Source organism: Balaenoptera musculus, chromosome 13 (assembly GCF_009873245.2).
Source record: "Balaenoptera musculus isolate JJ_BM4_2016_0621 chromosome 13, mBalMus1.pri.v3, whole genome shotgun sequence".
Lineage (NCBI taxonomy): Eukaryota > Metazoa > Chordata > Mammalia > Artiodactyla > Balaenopteridae > Balaenoptera > Balaenoptera musculus.
The window spans coordinates 26,356,315-26,370,603 of NC_045797.1; the positions used below are offsets into that span (position 1 = coordinate 26,356,315).

The 14,289-nt window shown below is 48.9% G+C and overlaps 2 protein-coding genes and 1 pseudogene across 7 annotated transcripts in view; 1 reads left to right on the plus strand and 2 right to left on the minus strand.

The window, feature by feature from the left end:
• Positions 1-34: 34 nt before the first annotated feature.
• On the plus strand, positions 35-2,896 carry DOK1 (docking protein 1). 5 transcript variants are annotated; one of them, XM_036873948.1, is made up of 5 exons: positions 35-156; positions 507-806; positions 975-1,068; positions 1,238-1,422; positions 1,657-2,896. In XM_036873948.1, exons 1-5 carry the CDS (start codon positions 97-99, stop codon positions 2,467-2,469), a joined length of 1,452 nt encoding a protein of 483 aa, XP_036729843.1. In that variant the 5' UTR covers positions 35-96; the 3' UTR covers positions 2,470-2,896. The 5 variants fall into 5 exon arrangements, with proteins under 5 accessions (XP_036729843.1, XP_036729844.1, XP_036729846.1 ...); XM_036873949.1 differs by lacking the exon at positions 35-156 and having other exon boundaries at positions 683-806; positions 979-1,068; XM_036873951.1 differs by lacking the exons at positions 35-156; positions 975-1,068 and having other exon boundaries at positions 706-806; positions 1,238-1,321.
• Positions 2,897-2,988: 92 nt separating this feature from the next.
• Positions 2,989-14,289, minus strand: part of LOC118906416 (meiosis 1 associated protein) — an 84,995-nt gene continuing 73,694 nt past the window's right edge. For both annotated transcript variants that reach the window (XM_036873947.1, XM_036873946.1), the window contains 4 exons: positions 6,783-6,989; positions 5,535-5,675; positions 5,059-5,070; positions 2,989-4,180 (listed from right to left, as the gene is read on the minus strand). In XM_036873947.1, the coding sequence (XP_036729842.1) occupies positions 3,992-4,180; positions 5,059-5,070; positions 5,535-5,675; positions 6,783-6,989 (549 nt within the window). In that variant the 3' untranslated portion in view covers positions 2,989-3,991. The remainder of the gene's footprint in view (positions 4,181-5,058; positions 5,071-5,534; positions 5,676-6,782; positions 6,990-14,289) is intronic.
• LOC118906270 lies at positions 7,901-9,118 on the minus strand (annotated as a pseudogene).

A 14,289-nucleotide genomic window follows, 5' to 3' on the forward strand; every position in this document is an offset into this window, starting at 1 on the left:
AACGCCTCCCGCGCGAGCCCCGCCCCGCCCTCCTCCCCGCCTCGCCCCGCCTCCGGCCCACGGGGCCAGGAAGGGCGGAAGGGACCGCCGGGGGCCATGGACGGGGCCGTGATGGAAGGGCCGCTGTTTTTGCAGAGCCAGCGTTTCGGTACCAAGGTAGTGTGGGTAGGGGTTGCCGAACCCCATCAGAGCTAGGGGTGGGCAGCTGAGCCTAGATGGAGGGAGGGGACCGGCAGCGGGTTGGAGCGTGGCGCCCGGAGCCGGAGAGCCTTGTGAATTTCCGGCTAAATTGCTTTGCACACACTCCGAAGAAGCGTCTGCCGGCCTCCGGGTTCGCCTCTCTGGCCCTGGGGGAGACGGAGCGGCATCCTCCTTGGGAAACTTCGCCTGCCGTCGGGAAGCCTCAGACCTGAAATCGGCCCGCGCAGGTCCTTCCCTCCCCGTCGGGGCCCGGGCCGCCGGTGTTTGCCCGCTCCCTCCCCAGTGTCTCTCCGCTCTTTCCCCAGAGGTGGAGGAAGACCTGGGCGGTGCTCTACCCGGCCAGCCCCCACGGTGTCGCGCGGCTCGAGTTCTTTGACCACAAGGGGTCGAGCTCTGGAGGGGGCCGAGGGAGCTCGCGCCGCCTGGACTGCAAGGTGATACGTCTGGCTGAGTGTGTGAGCGTGGCCCCTGTGGCCGTGGAGAGCCCCCCTGAGCCTGGCGTCGCAGCTTTCCGCCTGGACACCCCACAGCGTTCCCACCTGCTGGCGGCCGACGCGCCGTCCAGCGCCGCCTGGGTGCAAACGCTGTGCCGAAACGCCTTTCCGGTGAGGGGGCCGGGGCTGCCGGTGAGGGGCTGGGGCGAGCTGCACTGGGCCCAAGAGTCCATGCGGGGTGGGAGCAGTTACAGCGGCAGAGGAACTGGGCTGGCTCAGACCCTGGGAACCGCGGTGAGGGAATTACAGTCTGCTTCATACTCTTTCTCTTTACCCCAGAAAGGCAGCTGGGCCCTGGCACCTGCCGAGAACCCACCCAAGCTTTCTGCCCTGGAGATGCTGGAGAATTCACTGTATAGCCCCGCCTGGGAAGGTAGATGCGTGAAAAGCCCCAGCAGGGATGGCGTGGAAAGAAAGGGTGTCCTACAAGGGGAAGTAGAATGCTCCTGAGAGCTGGCTTTCAAGTGTATGCTTGGACAACCTGCTCCCTCCCCCCACCCCAGTCCTGGCCAGGTGCTAGTCTAACTGTGTATTCCTTCCAGGATCCCAGTTCTGGGTAACCGTGCAAAGGACTGAAGCCGCTGAGCGTTGTGGCCTGCATGGCTCCTATATGCTGAGAGTGGAGGGTGAGAGGCTGACTCTCCTGGGCGTGGGGGCCCAGAGTCAGATACAGGAGCCACTCCTTTCCTGGCCTTACACTCTGTTGCGTCGCTATGGCCGAGACAAGGTGCGGTGCTGTTAGGAAGGACTGGCTCCCTGGGTTGGGCAGCTGTGGGAGGGGTGGGGCAGGACCCGGAGGTGGGAAACTCTGCCCTTTGGATAACCCTTTCTTGCCTAGCCCATGACCCCACCTCCCTTCCCAGGTGGTCTCTTCTTTGTAGGTCCCCTAACTAGTTCCAGCCCTGTGACTCACCTCCTCTGATGGCTCCTGATGATGTGTTTCCCTCCACACCCTCTTCAGGTCATGTTCTCTTTTGAGGCTGGCCGCCGCTGCCCCTCTGGCCCTGGAACCTTCACCTTCCAGACGGCACAGGGAAATGACATCTTTCAGGCAGTTGAGACTGCTATCCACCGACAGAAGGCCCAGGGGAAGGCCAGCCAGGGGCAGGATGTTCTCAGAGCTGATTCCCACGAAGGAGAAGTGGCAGAAGGGAAGTTGGCTCCCCCCCGGGGCCCCCAGGAGCTCGCAGGCAGCCCTCCAGCCCTGTATGCTGAACCCTTAGACTCCCTGCGCATTCTTCCAGGCCCTTCCCAAGATTCCGTATACTCAGACCCCCTGGACAGCACCCCTTCTCAGGCAGGGGAGGGGTTACAGTTGAAGAAACCTCTCTATTGGGACTTGTGTGAGCATGTGCAGCAGCAGCTGATAAAGGCCAAGTTGACAGACCCCAAAGAAGACCCCATCTATGATGAACCTGAGGGCCTGGCCCCAGCTGCTCTCCGGGGCCTTTATGATCTGCCTCAGGAGCCCAAGGATGCCTGGTGGTGCCAGGCTCGGGTGAAGGAGGAGGGCTATGAGCTCCCCTACAACCCTGCTACTGATGACTACGCCGTGCCACCCCCACGGAGCACAAAGCCCTTCCCAGCTCCCAAGCCCCAGGGCCTGGCCTTCTCTGAATCCGGTGCTGCAGCTGGCAGTGGCAGCAAAGGCCATAGCTCAGACACTGCCCTGTACAGCCAGGTCCAGAAGAGTGGGACCTCAGGTAGCTGGGACTGTGGGCTCTCTGGATCAGGGACTGACAGGACTGGGGCCAAGTCAGAGGGCTCCACATGAGAAGAAGCGCAAGGCGGGGGTTGCTGATAGGAGGACCATGGGGAGGTGGCACTGGGGATCAAAGAAACCTGTTAGAACCAGCAGGAACCAGAGGGGTCTGTGTGTAGAGACCAGGGTACAAGGGGAGTCAAGGGGAGGATGATCTGTCCCAAGAAGTCATGGAAGTGGGACAGTTGGCAGGGGCTCAGGGATTGGATCTGGGGGAGGCCAGCACCTCTAAGTCATCCCCACCAAAGGAAGGGATAGCTGCTGGAGCAGTACTATAGAAAGGGGTGTTTGGTCAGAGTAGGTACAGTTTGAGGGGCCTGTATGGAGGCTATAGGGAGACACTGGGCTGTGTCTTGATCCTTCCCCCTGCATTGTTCTTTGCCAGAGAGAGATATTTTTTTAAAGTTTTATCCTCATTAAAGTCAGTTTGGGTTTAAGAGGTCTATGTGTGTGAATAGTCACAGAGGGGACAGAGTGGCAGGATGTGCTGGGTAGATGTGGAGGGGATCAGGAGGAGAACCAGGAAGGTGTTGGGGGCCGCTGAAGGAGGAAAGGGCCTCAGGCAGGGGGGTCAAGCAGTGTGGTCGTTCAGAGCCTGGGTGGTCCAGTCAGGCCCACCTGGGCTTGACCCTATCTCTGTGACCCTGTGTGTAACATCTGTAACCCTCAGTTTCCCCCACTGCCCCTGTGCAAAATGGGAAAGCTTAATTACACGTACAACCTCACAGGGTTTTTATGAAAGGAGTTAAATTTCTCAAGTACATAATACGATTTGAAGTGCAGAGTAAGCATTGTATAAATGGTAGTTATTATTCTGTGGATGGAGAAAGCTGATGGGCAGGTATGAGGAGAGGGGAATAGGAAGGGAATAGGTCTTTTTCACACCATCCTCTCCCCTGTTCTCAGCTCTAGGATGCCTTCCCTCCCCCTTGTCTCACACAGCGACACACACACGCACACACACATGCACACACGCACGTGCGTGTGCACACTGCATGTAGGTACCAAGCATCAACCACTTATCTGTTTGGAGGCTGAAGGGAATTGCAGTGTGGTGGGTGTAGTGGGAGGGGCACGGGCTTTGGAATGCGGTTTCGATTTCAATCCTGCTTGTTTTTCATGAGCTCTGAAAACCTCATCCTTGTCTCCTGAGGTTCAGTTTCCTGATGGTGACCTGACTTCATCCACCTACTTACACAGAGCTACAAGGAGAAAATCGGGCCTGGGAATGCTCCTAACAATGGTGGAGACTTACTGGTTATTTAATCTTCATTTGTGTTAACAGTATCAAATGATCCAAAAGAAAAATGAGTCCCTGCTTGCAGAAGGGAAAGGGTTGGTGTGTCTCTTCCCAGCCTGAAGAGTGGGGCAGTGGCAGCACTGAGGACAGAGGAGGGTAAGGCTCTGTTTCCCAGCCACCTGGAGCTCACAGAGGCTCAGGTGGATAGGAGGCAAGTCTGTCCACAGAAAGCCATTGTGTGAGCCTTGGCATGGATGTGCTTGCACAGGGCAGCTGGGCTATGGTGCTGGTGACTTAGGGCCCTGAGGGATACTCCTCGTCTGCCTCCTCCTCCATCTCCTCCTCCTCCTCCATGGAAGGCTGGAAGAAGACATCCGAGGAAGCTTTGCTGGCTGCTGGCATCTTGGGGGCTCTGCCAGGGGCTGGAGTCATAGGCAAAGGGGCCACTGTGGCTCGAACTCGATTTATTTGCAGTGGCCCGGCCTGCAAAGAAAGCAAGAAGAGCTTTCTGTGAAGACCAGACGGTTCCCAATCTTCTGTCCCATTCCCTGCTGGGCCTTCTGTCCTAACTCCTTCATGTGTCCTGTGAGTGACAGCCTCCAGGCCCAGGGCAATGGAGTCCCCGAGGCTCCAGCCTCCACAGTGCCTGTCTCCTGGCTAAGTGTCCTCCTCTGTTTGCTCGTCCACCAGCTAACTTGTGGTCGGTTCTGTTCCCATCTCTAGACTGACTGTAGTTTGGAAACATCTTTCTCTTGTAACTTCAGCTAAGACAAAGTGGGGGTTTTCCTATAGGCTCTGTTATTGAGAAACAAGGAAAAGATTAATAAGGGCACAAAAGGAAGCCCAAATACTATAGAACATGGATTTCATAAAAATAAATACCCCCTGGGACTTCCCTGGTGGTCCAGCGGTAAAGAATCCGCCTTACACGGGTTCAATCCGTGGTCAGGGAACTAAGATCCCACATGCTGCAGGGCAACTAAGCCCGCATGCCACAATTACTGAGCTCGCACGCCTCAACCAGAGAGCCTGTGTGCTGCAAACTACAGAGCCCACATTCTCCGGAGCCCACACGCCACAACTAGAGAGAGAAAACCCACACGCCACAACTAGAGAGAAGCCCGCCCGCCACAATGAAAGATCCCACGTGCCTCAGTGAAGATCCTGCATGCCGCAACTAAGACCCAACACAGCCAAAAATAAATAAATAATAAAATAAATCTTAAAAAAATAAATTAAAAAAATAAATCCCCCCTTCAATTACTCTTCCTCTCAACCCTTGTCACTAGAGCCCTGTCTCTAAGCTACTAACCTTTGTCAGCCTCCCTTTACTCATCTGTAAAATAAGCGTTAACACTTACCTTGCGGGGATGCTGTGAGGATTAAATGAGAAAAATATATGTGAGAGCACATGTCACAGAACCTGGCAAATGACTGCTGCTCAGCAAATGCTAATTTCCCTTCCCTTGGGCATTTCTTTTTCCACCTTCCCTTAAGCCTTTTCTTTCAACAGAGGCTTGTGGTTGTAGTTCCAGTGCAGCCAGTTTGCTTAGTCGGACAATGGTCTGTTAAATGACTAATGATTTATCACAAACACTGCAATAAAGATACCTAAACATTATATGTAAATGCCCAAGCAAAAAAAAGCCCCCTTACCGGGTAGGGGTTGTAATTTTCTTTGTCTAGGGCAAAAGGCTGCTCTTTTTCTTCCTCCCCTGTAGGCCCTCTTTCTGCCAGAGGAGATCCAGGGTGGATACTCCCTTGGATTGGGGGGAGTTGGGGACAGGGGACGAGGACTCTCTGGGATTCTGGGCATAAAGGGGAGGGAGGGAAGTACCTTTCTCAGAGCCCGGCTCTCCCACCTTGGGTGGAGCCGGCCCTGAGGCTTGGCAAAGGTGCTGCTCAGGTGTGAGTACAGGTGGCTCCAAACCTGCAAGGGGTTGTAGGTGGGTTCTAGCTCCAGGTCATCCAGCATGCTCTGAGGAAGAGAGGGGAGGAGCCTCACCTGGGGGACTTGAGGTCATAGAACCCAAGATGTCAGGCAGAGACCTGAGTGTGAGAAGCTGGAGGAGGTATGATGACCCAGGGCTTCACTGAAGGATGTGAAATAGATGCGTGTCCTGCTGGGTGTTCTGCCCCACGTCTGAGTGCTTGTGAGGTAAGTGTCAGGCAAGGGTACAAGAAGTAGCAGCAACTGAGTGGTTAGGGACACTGAACACTCTGGCCCTGAGAACAATGTCACAGGATTCTGAGGGGCCAGAGCACCATGAAGGTTACAAGGGATCCAGTGTGCGAAGCTGTAAGGGAGGGTGTGTCCCGGCCAGGGTGCTCAGTCTGCAAAGCAAGTACACTGAGTTCTCGGCGGCCTTTGAGGTGAGTATAACCAGAGGACATGCCGGCAGAGCATTCCTGAGCAGTCAGGTTTTCCGGCCACAACATCCTGTGCCAGGAACCACTGGCCCTGAAGTGAGACACTGAGTGAGCCATGGCCACTTGTGCCCACCTCTCTTTGCATCCCCGTGGCTGCCAAGCCAAGAGTACAATCCCAGGCTCTGTCCTCTCTGCACGTAAGCCAGCAACCTAGCAGCAACGATGTGGTTCCAGTTCTCTGTACCCAGAGCCCCACCCCCACCCCGCCTCAGCCTGGGGAGGCTGGCAGAGGAAACCCAGAATCTAGATCCAAGATGAGAGGAGGGGGAGGAGAAAATGTCCTTCAGTGCTGTTCCCTCCTTTGCATCAGAGTCTTATTTTAAAGCTCTTTCTATTCTCGGTGCCTACATTGGCTGCCTTTTCCTCTTTTTCTCAGAAGTAGATGCACACACACACAGGTACACACACATGCATACACATATTGCAGAGAAAGACCCATGAGAATACACCATCATGCAGATGCTTGCTTACTTCCTTCTGTCTGGCCTCAGTTCCTTGCTTTCTTCTCTGCTCCTCTTACCACACCCTTGGAACCACTTCTGCCTCTGCTCCCCTGTACTTTCCTTCAGGGGCTCACTCCTTTCCCTCATCCCTTTCTTGAACTCCATTATCTTTTCTCCCCTCTATCTATTCCATGAGATCTGGGCTCACTTGCCTCCACAGTCTTACGGCTGTCATCAGGCATGTCCTCAGGTAGCAGGGGGAAAGGGCTGGGTAGCATCAGTTCCCGAGTGGCCACTGCCTTCACCAGCAGACTGGGAGAGCGAGACGGCAGGATCACGTAGAAGGTGCTGGCGGGCTCTCTCAGGCTATGTCCTTGGCTCAGGGGCTCCCCTTTGGCCAATAGCAGCCATTCTCTTTTCTGAAACAAAGACATACATAAACGCTGGTTCATCTTCAGTCTTTGGCGTGTTTGGAGGATTAGTCCCAAATGAGGCTTCCCCAAGTTCCTCTGGGGGAGTCAGGGAGGGCTGGGCCATTTCACCCTGGCCCTGGGGAGGGAGGGACTTTCTGCCTGAATCACCAGTGCCCCAAGGTACTATTCTTTTTCCCTGATTAGGGACATACACAAAGGGTTATCAATGCAGAGACAAGTTCAGAGATGAAGTAGGTGTTCACCTTAGAGGGGGCTAATATATTACCCAATGATAAATGTGGAGTTTCAAGAACTGAAATCCTGGGCTTCCCTGGTGGTGCAGTGGTTGAGAATCCGCCTGCCAATGCAGGGGACACGGGTTCGAGCCCTGGTCTGGGAAGATCCCACATGCCGCGGAGCAACTGGGCCCGTGAGCCACAACTACTGAGCCTGCGCATCTGGAGTCTGTACTCCGCAACAAGAGAGGCCACGATAGTGAGAGGCCCGCGCACGGTGATGAAGAGTGGCCCCCGCTCGCTGCAACTAGAGAGAGCCCTCGCACAGAAATGAAGACCCAACACAGCCAAAAATAAATAAATAAATTTATTAAAAAAAAAAAAAACTGAAATCCTTAAAAACAGAGTCTTAAAACAGAGACTTCTGTGGGATGCTGTGAAAATTCAGGTCTCATTTTGAGGGTGATAAATTTTGCTTGTGTTGCACAACTGGGGTTAGAGTGGGCTGATTGGGGAATGTCCCTGGAATGTCCAGAGAGGGCTTAAAAAGAAGGTGGTCAAAGTCACCTGGGAAGAGAGAGGAGGAGGAGAGACCAGGGAGAGGAAAGCTTTGGTACAAGGAGGTGGGTGGGGACAGGGCCCTTGAGATCAACTCAGCCCATCACAGGACAAAAAGAAGGGTCAAAATTCTGGGGGTGGCAACTCTTTGAGTGAAGGGTACTGCAGAACAGAGGGGTGACACTTTGTCGTCTGCCATGGAGATTAAATAAGTTAGCATATGGGTAAGAAGAAGAGACAAGCAGACATATTAGCAGATTTTCTGCATGTACCCTTTTAAACCAGGCATGGAAATGAGACAATTTTCTGTGGTAGTTTTTCAAGGAAAACCACAACTCCAGGAACCATGGAGTCAGGACTGTTACAATCATCTTTAAATCTTTAAATTGTGTTCTCTTCCTTGAGGTGATCATCATAACAGGTACATAACAGTCTCCTTGCTACATAAGATGAAAGAAAGCACACTAGCTCTACCCACTCTAACATATATGAAAAGTTGGAAGAAATAATACAGGAGGAAAGGCAAAAAGGAGAAAAAAGATTTTAAGGGGATAGAGGAATTATCAGTGTCTTGTGGAAGACAAGTGGAAAGTGACACAGTGAAGCAGAAAAAACCTGCTGTGGCATTAGAATTATACCCCAGAGCAAATGTGCTGGGGTGGGGGTGGGGCTGGAGTTCTAGAAACTTCTTTTTTCCTGTTTTTCTTTTTTCTTTTTTAATTCTTTTGTCCCCCTTCTTTCCTCTTTTCACCGCCCCTCCTCCTAATACACACTTTTTTTAAGTAAGGGGAATACCATGATGTCTCTCTAGCCCAGCCCCTGTAGACGTGACCCCAGGGCCTGCTGTTAAAACCACTGTAGAATTGAGAGGGGGAACTGTTGTAGTCGGGGCTTCGGGCTCGGAATCGGACTTGTGGGAAACCCTGGTCTGCTGTGCTGATGCCTGGTCTGTTGGTTCGCTTTGGGATCACCTTGATTTGTCTTCCTCTAAATAGGAAGTCATCTAAGGCCAGGGAAGCCCTCACTGACTGTTTGTCTGAGAACTCTATATATGCAAACTCTTTGGGATGGCCACTAAATTTGTCACAGAGTAGGGTAACGTGGTTGACTGAACCACAGCCATGAAAGTGTGCTTCCAGCTCTTCTGCTGTTGCACCAGAGTCCACTTTGCCAACATAGGTGGAATGGGCATCGGCCTCCATCTTCTCCTCAATGGACATGATCAGTGGGCCAGCATTGCTGGAGGTGGACTCATATTCATTTGCTTCTGTACTTCAGTCTGCAGCTCCTTTAGCTTCTCAGCTTCTTCTTCCATCTCCCGACTCAAGCTTTGATTGCTTCCAGTTCCTTCTCTAGAACAACACATCAACCCTGCTGGGCCCCTTCTGGTGGTCGAGGCTGCATCACATTATTCTCCACAACCCCGCCCTGCCGGCCAGTCGGTCGCTGGCCTGCTTGCTCGCCCTCCCCTCCCCCAGTTCTAGACACTTTAAAGCAGTGTCATCATTTTGTACAGCACAGAACTCTGAGGGGGTCTGGTAAGCCAGGCAGGTGGTAGGTGCCTTCAGAAGTTCATGCTTTCTTAACATTTTGCTTATATCTGGAGATGTGCTGTCTTCCTGAAGAACAGATACAGAATGTATGGAAAGTCTACCTGATGCTTCTCAAGTCCATCAGATTGGAAATAAATGATATAGAAATCATGGTGTATGTGTGCATGGGGAGAATTTGCTCCTGCTCTGAGGACATGGCCTTTTTTTTTTTTTTTTTAACATCGTTATTGGAGTATAATTGCTTTACAATGGTGTGTTAGTTTCTGCTTTATAACAAAGTGAATCAGCTATACATATACATATATCCCCATATCCCCTCCCTCTTGCGTCTCCCTCCCACCCTCCCTATCCCACCCCTCTAGGTGGTCACAAAGCACCGAGCTGATCTCCCTGTGCTATGTGGCTGCTTCCCACTAGCTATCTATTTTACATTTGGTAGTGTATATATGTCCATGCCACTCTCTCACTTTGTCCCAGCTTACCCTTCCCCCTCCCCGTGTCCTCAAGTCCATTCTCTACATCTGCGTCTTTATTCCTGTCCTGCCCTTAGGTTCTTCAGAACCATTTTTTTTAGATTCCATATATATGTGTTAGCATACATTATTTGTTTTTCTCTTTCTGACTTACTTCACTCTGTATGACAGTCTCTAGGTCCATCCACCTCACTACTAATAACTCAGTTTCATTTCTTTTTACGGTTGAGTAATATTCCATTGTATATATGTGCCACATCTTCCTTAGCCATCCATCTGTTGATGGACACTTAGGTTGCTTCCTTGTCCTGGCTATTGTAAATAGAGCTGCAATGAACATTGTGGTACATGACTCTTTTTGAATTATGGTTTTCTCAGGGTATATGGACATGGCCTTTTTAAGCCTGCAAGGGATGTTCTCTGGAAGGGATATTAGGAAATTGCAGGGCACTCCATTTCATTTGGCTCAAGTAACTTCCAGTGTGGCTCAGGCTTTGATTATCATTATTTTAATCTTCTTTTTTTCATGCTGGTTCATGCATTTGTTTGTAGATTAGTTTGTTTATTTATTAAGAATTTATTGAATGCCTATTATGTCCCAAGCACTAGGCATGGGTATATAGAAATTCATTAGACATGTTCCTTGCCCTCTTAGAGCTTGTAATATAGTAAGCAGAAGGTTTGTAAACTAATGTTTGCCCAAGATTTAGGATGACCAAGTGTTTCAGTTTGCCCATCTTTAGCACTGAAAGTCCTGTGTCCCAGAAAACACTTCAGTCCTGGGCAAACTGGGGCAGTTGGTTACCTTTCCAAGACTCCATGGAGAATAGAATATCTTGCCACTGTGGCAAGTCCCTGGGGGCTAAAACTATGGCAATATGACATTTCTTGCACCTCAGAGTTATGAAACAAATTCAAAACTACTACACCCTGGGATTGATTACTAAGAAACTTTGAATGTGGCACCCAAAAAAATTATGATCTTTAGAATTTGAGTCTATTGACTTTGAGACAATAGCTAAGATTCTGTTAGAGAACTGGTATGCAGAAATACGTGAGGTCTCTCAAAAGTAACTCCTGATGTGGGAACTATCAGAGGACTGGGAAGAGGCTGATTTGAAAGGATTTTACAGAATGCTTTAAAACTTCTGGGCTGATTTACAGAGAGGTTGACGGAAGGCTCTGGAAGGAAGACAGGCAAATGTACTTATTAGAGTTTGATAAAGATATTAATTTATCTGCATTTTCCAGGAGCATTCTGAGAAAGTGAGAGATAGGGAAATTGAACTTTAAGGCTCCTATTTTGACTCTGAATTTCTAACCTCTTCCTGGACAGTGATTACTTGAAGTCCAGGACCCAAGCTTGAACGAGGTCATGGGTTGACTTGTTTGTACAGGCATTGTACCTGTGATGGAAATGATTAACTGACAAACCAGGTATCTGAGGCTGAGAAAAGGCAGTGGCATGGTGATGTCCCAGAAGACTAACTTTTGGGGTCCTCAAATTGAACAATGCTTAATGACTACGGATGACTGCTGAGTACTTTAGAATATGTTTTTGCTAATTCTAAAAAAAGGAGCATGAGTTGGATGCTGAATTTACCAGAAGGCAGGTGAAAAGGTGTCTATATTTATGTTGTGCTTAGGGACTTTGCTACAGAAGGTGCCAGGAAGTTTAGATTTTAGGAAGTGGGGATAGATTCTTATTAGAACAGGTGTGACAGGGACAGAATTGAATGCAATGTCATACTCCAAGCTCAGCCTGATTAAAGTCATCCTCCCCCACTTCTAACTACTAAAGCTGTGAAGGAAGGTGTGGCAGCCACTGTTGGTTTCCTGGCCACTGCTCCTCTCTCCCTTGCCCTCTCCCTTCTCTTTACCCATTTTTCAGTCTTTCAGTGATTGGTGTGGGGTGATATGTGACCTATACTTAAATAATGAGACATCAGCAGAAGTTGCTGGGTGGGGCTTCTGGAAAAGCTTTGTAATACGCTGGCAGGCTTTTTGCCTCTGCACCCTACCCCTTCTTTCTCCCTAGGACAAGACTTGGTATTAAGGTGCAGCAGCCATCTTGTGGCCATGAGGCAGCAGGCATAAGGATGAAAAGTACACCTGCTGTGGATGCTGCAGTGAGAAAATGGAAAGAGTCTGGGTCCTTGATGGTGTTGATCAACTGCGTCAGCCCCAGAATTGTCTGTCCCTGCACTTCTTGTTACATGAGAAAAATAAACTCTTAATTACTCAAAGTAGAGTTGGGTTGGTTTTCTGTTAGTTACAGACAAATGGATCCTTTACAGATTTCAAAGAAAAGGAAGAGGATGTGGTTACTCACTTCCGGGTATATGGGGAAACAGGAGTAGAAGGGACAATTTTAATGGCACTGTCAGAAGGGCAGATGGGAGTTTATTATATCAGGTAAAAGCTCTAATCTCATCAAACCAGCACTCCCTTGGTTTGCCATCAATATGATGATGTGGGACCAAATCCATCCATTAAAGAAGCGCTGACCAACTCCTGAGTGAGAGTGTTCCTGAGGCAGTCGCTGAGAGTAGGGAAGAGCAAGAGCACTCATTTTGCATTGCTTGTGGGAAGAGACACATTTCATTGTCATAATGTATCTAGGAAGAGAAATCACAGCTAGTTACAGAAAAGCCATGCATACCTGGGGGTTTTTGGAATCTGGAAGGACATCAGGAAGAAGTTGTTAATTTGGCATTATTTGCTTATTCTCTCACTCCAGAAGGCAGGACCCAGGAGGGGAAGAAAAAGAAGCTACAATATCCACTACTCTGCTACTCTCACACTGGCTTCCACAAAGGTGACCAGGGGAAGATGGTAAAAGAGATTTCAAACCCCCAAACAGCAGATTATACATTCTTCTCAAGTGAACATGGAACATTCTCCAGAATAGGCCATGTGATAGGCCATAAAACAAACTACAATACATTTTAAAAGATTAAAATCATCCAGGGCTTCCCTGGTGGTGCAGTGGTTGGGAATCCGCCTGCCAATGCAGGGGACATGGGTTCGAGCCCTGGTCTGGGTAGATCCCACATGCCATGGAGCAACTAAGCCTGTGTGCCACAACTACTGAGCCTGCGGCTCTAGAGCCCCTGAGCCACAACTACTGAGCCCACGTGCCACAACTAACTGAGCTTGCGCGCCTAGAGCCCGAGCTCCGCACCAAGAGAAGCCACCTCAGTGAGCAGCCCGCATACCACAACGAAGACCCAACACAGCCAAAACTAAATAAATAAATAAAATTTAAAAAAAAAAGATACTGGATTGTATCTGAAGAACTTAAAAAAAAAAAAATCATCCAAAGTATCTTCTCTGACCACAGTGGAATGCAATTAGAAATCAATAATGAAAAGAAATTTGGGAAATTCATAAGTATGTGAAAATTAAATAACATACTCCTAAGTAATCAGTAGATCAAAGAAGAAATCACCAGGGAAATTAGAAAATAATTTGAGATGAGTTTTAGTAAAAACACAACATACCAAAACTTATGAAATACAGCTAAAGCAGTGCTTAGAGGGACATTTATAGCTGAAAACTCCTCTATTAAAATAAAAAGAAGAAAGATCTCAAATCAATAACTTAACCTTCCACCTTAAGAAACTAGAAAGAGAAGACCAGACCAAACCTAAAGCAAGTAGAAGGAAGGAAATTTAAAAATACGGGAGTAGAAAGAAATGAAATAGAGAATATAAAAATAATAGAGAAAATCATGGAACCAAAGTTGATTCTTTGAAAAGATCAAAACAAAACAAAACAAAACAAAAACAAACAAAAAAAAACCTGTTAGCTAGGTTGATCAATGGAAAAAAGAGAAAATATCTAAGTTACTAAAATAAAAAAAAAAGAGGTGGCATCACTACTGACCTTACAGAAATGAAAAGGATTATAAGAGATTATTGTAAACAATTATATGACAACAAATTAGATAACCTAGATGAAAAGGACAGATTCCTAGAAAGACACAAACTGCTGAGATTGACTCAAAAGGAAATAGAAAATCTGAATAAATTTGTGTCAGGGGTCCCCAAGACCACTCCCAGGTTCAGTGATTCACTAAGAAGACTCACAGGACTTAGCGTATAGTCATACTCATAAATATGACTTATTACATCCAGAGAATATAAAGGAAAATCAGCATGGAGAAAATCTCATGGGGTGAAGTCCAGAGGAAACAAGGAGCAAGCTTTTAAGAGTCCTCTACCTATGCAGTCACACAGAATGTACTTAATTCCTCTAGTGTTGAATTGTGACAACATGTGTAAAATGTTGCCTACCAGGAGAAGTCATGAGAGAGTCAGTGTCCAACATTTTTTTGAGGCTGGTCACATAGGCACCCTGTACCTAGCACATACCAAAATTCTAGACTCCTAGAAGAAAAGCAGATGTTAGCATATACTTTCGCACAGTTTAGGCACAGTAAGCCACTCTTATTATTTAGGGGATGGTGGAAACACTCCCTAAA

Excerpts from the sequence above, each read along its gene's own strand:
- DOK1 (XM_036873948.1), top strand. The coding sequence starts at position 97 with ATGGACGGGGCCGTGATGGAAGGGCCGCTGTTTTTGCAGAGCCAGCGT. Across the intron at positions 1,069-1,237 it reads GTATAGCCCCGCCTGGGAAG|GATCCCAGTTCTGGGTAACC; the intron begins GTAGATGCGTGA and ends TATTCCTTCCAG. Across the intron at positions 1,423-1,656 it reads GTCGCTATGGCCGAGACAAG|GTCATGTTCTCTTTTGAGGC; the intron begins GTGCGGTGCTGT and ends CACCCTCTTCAG.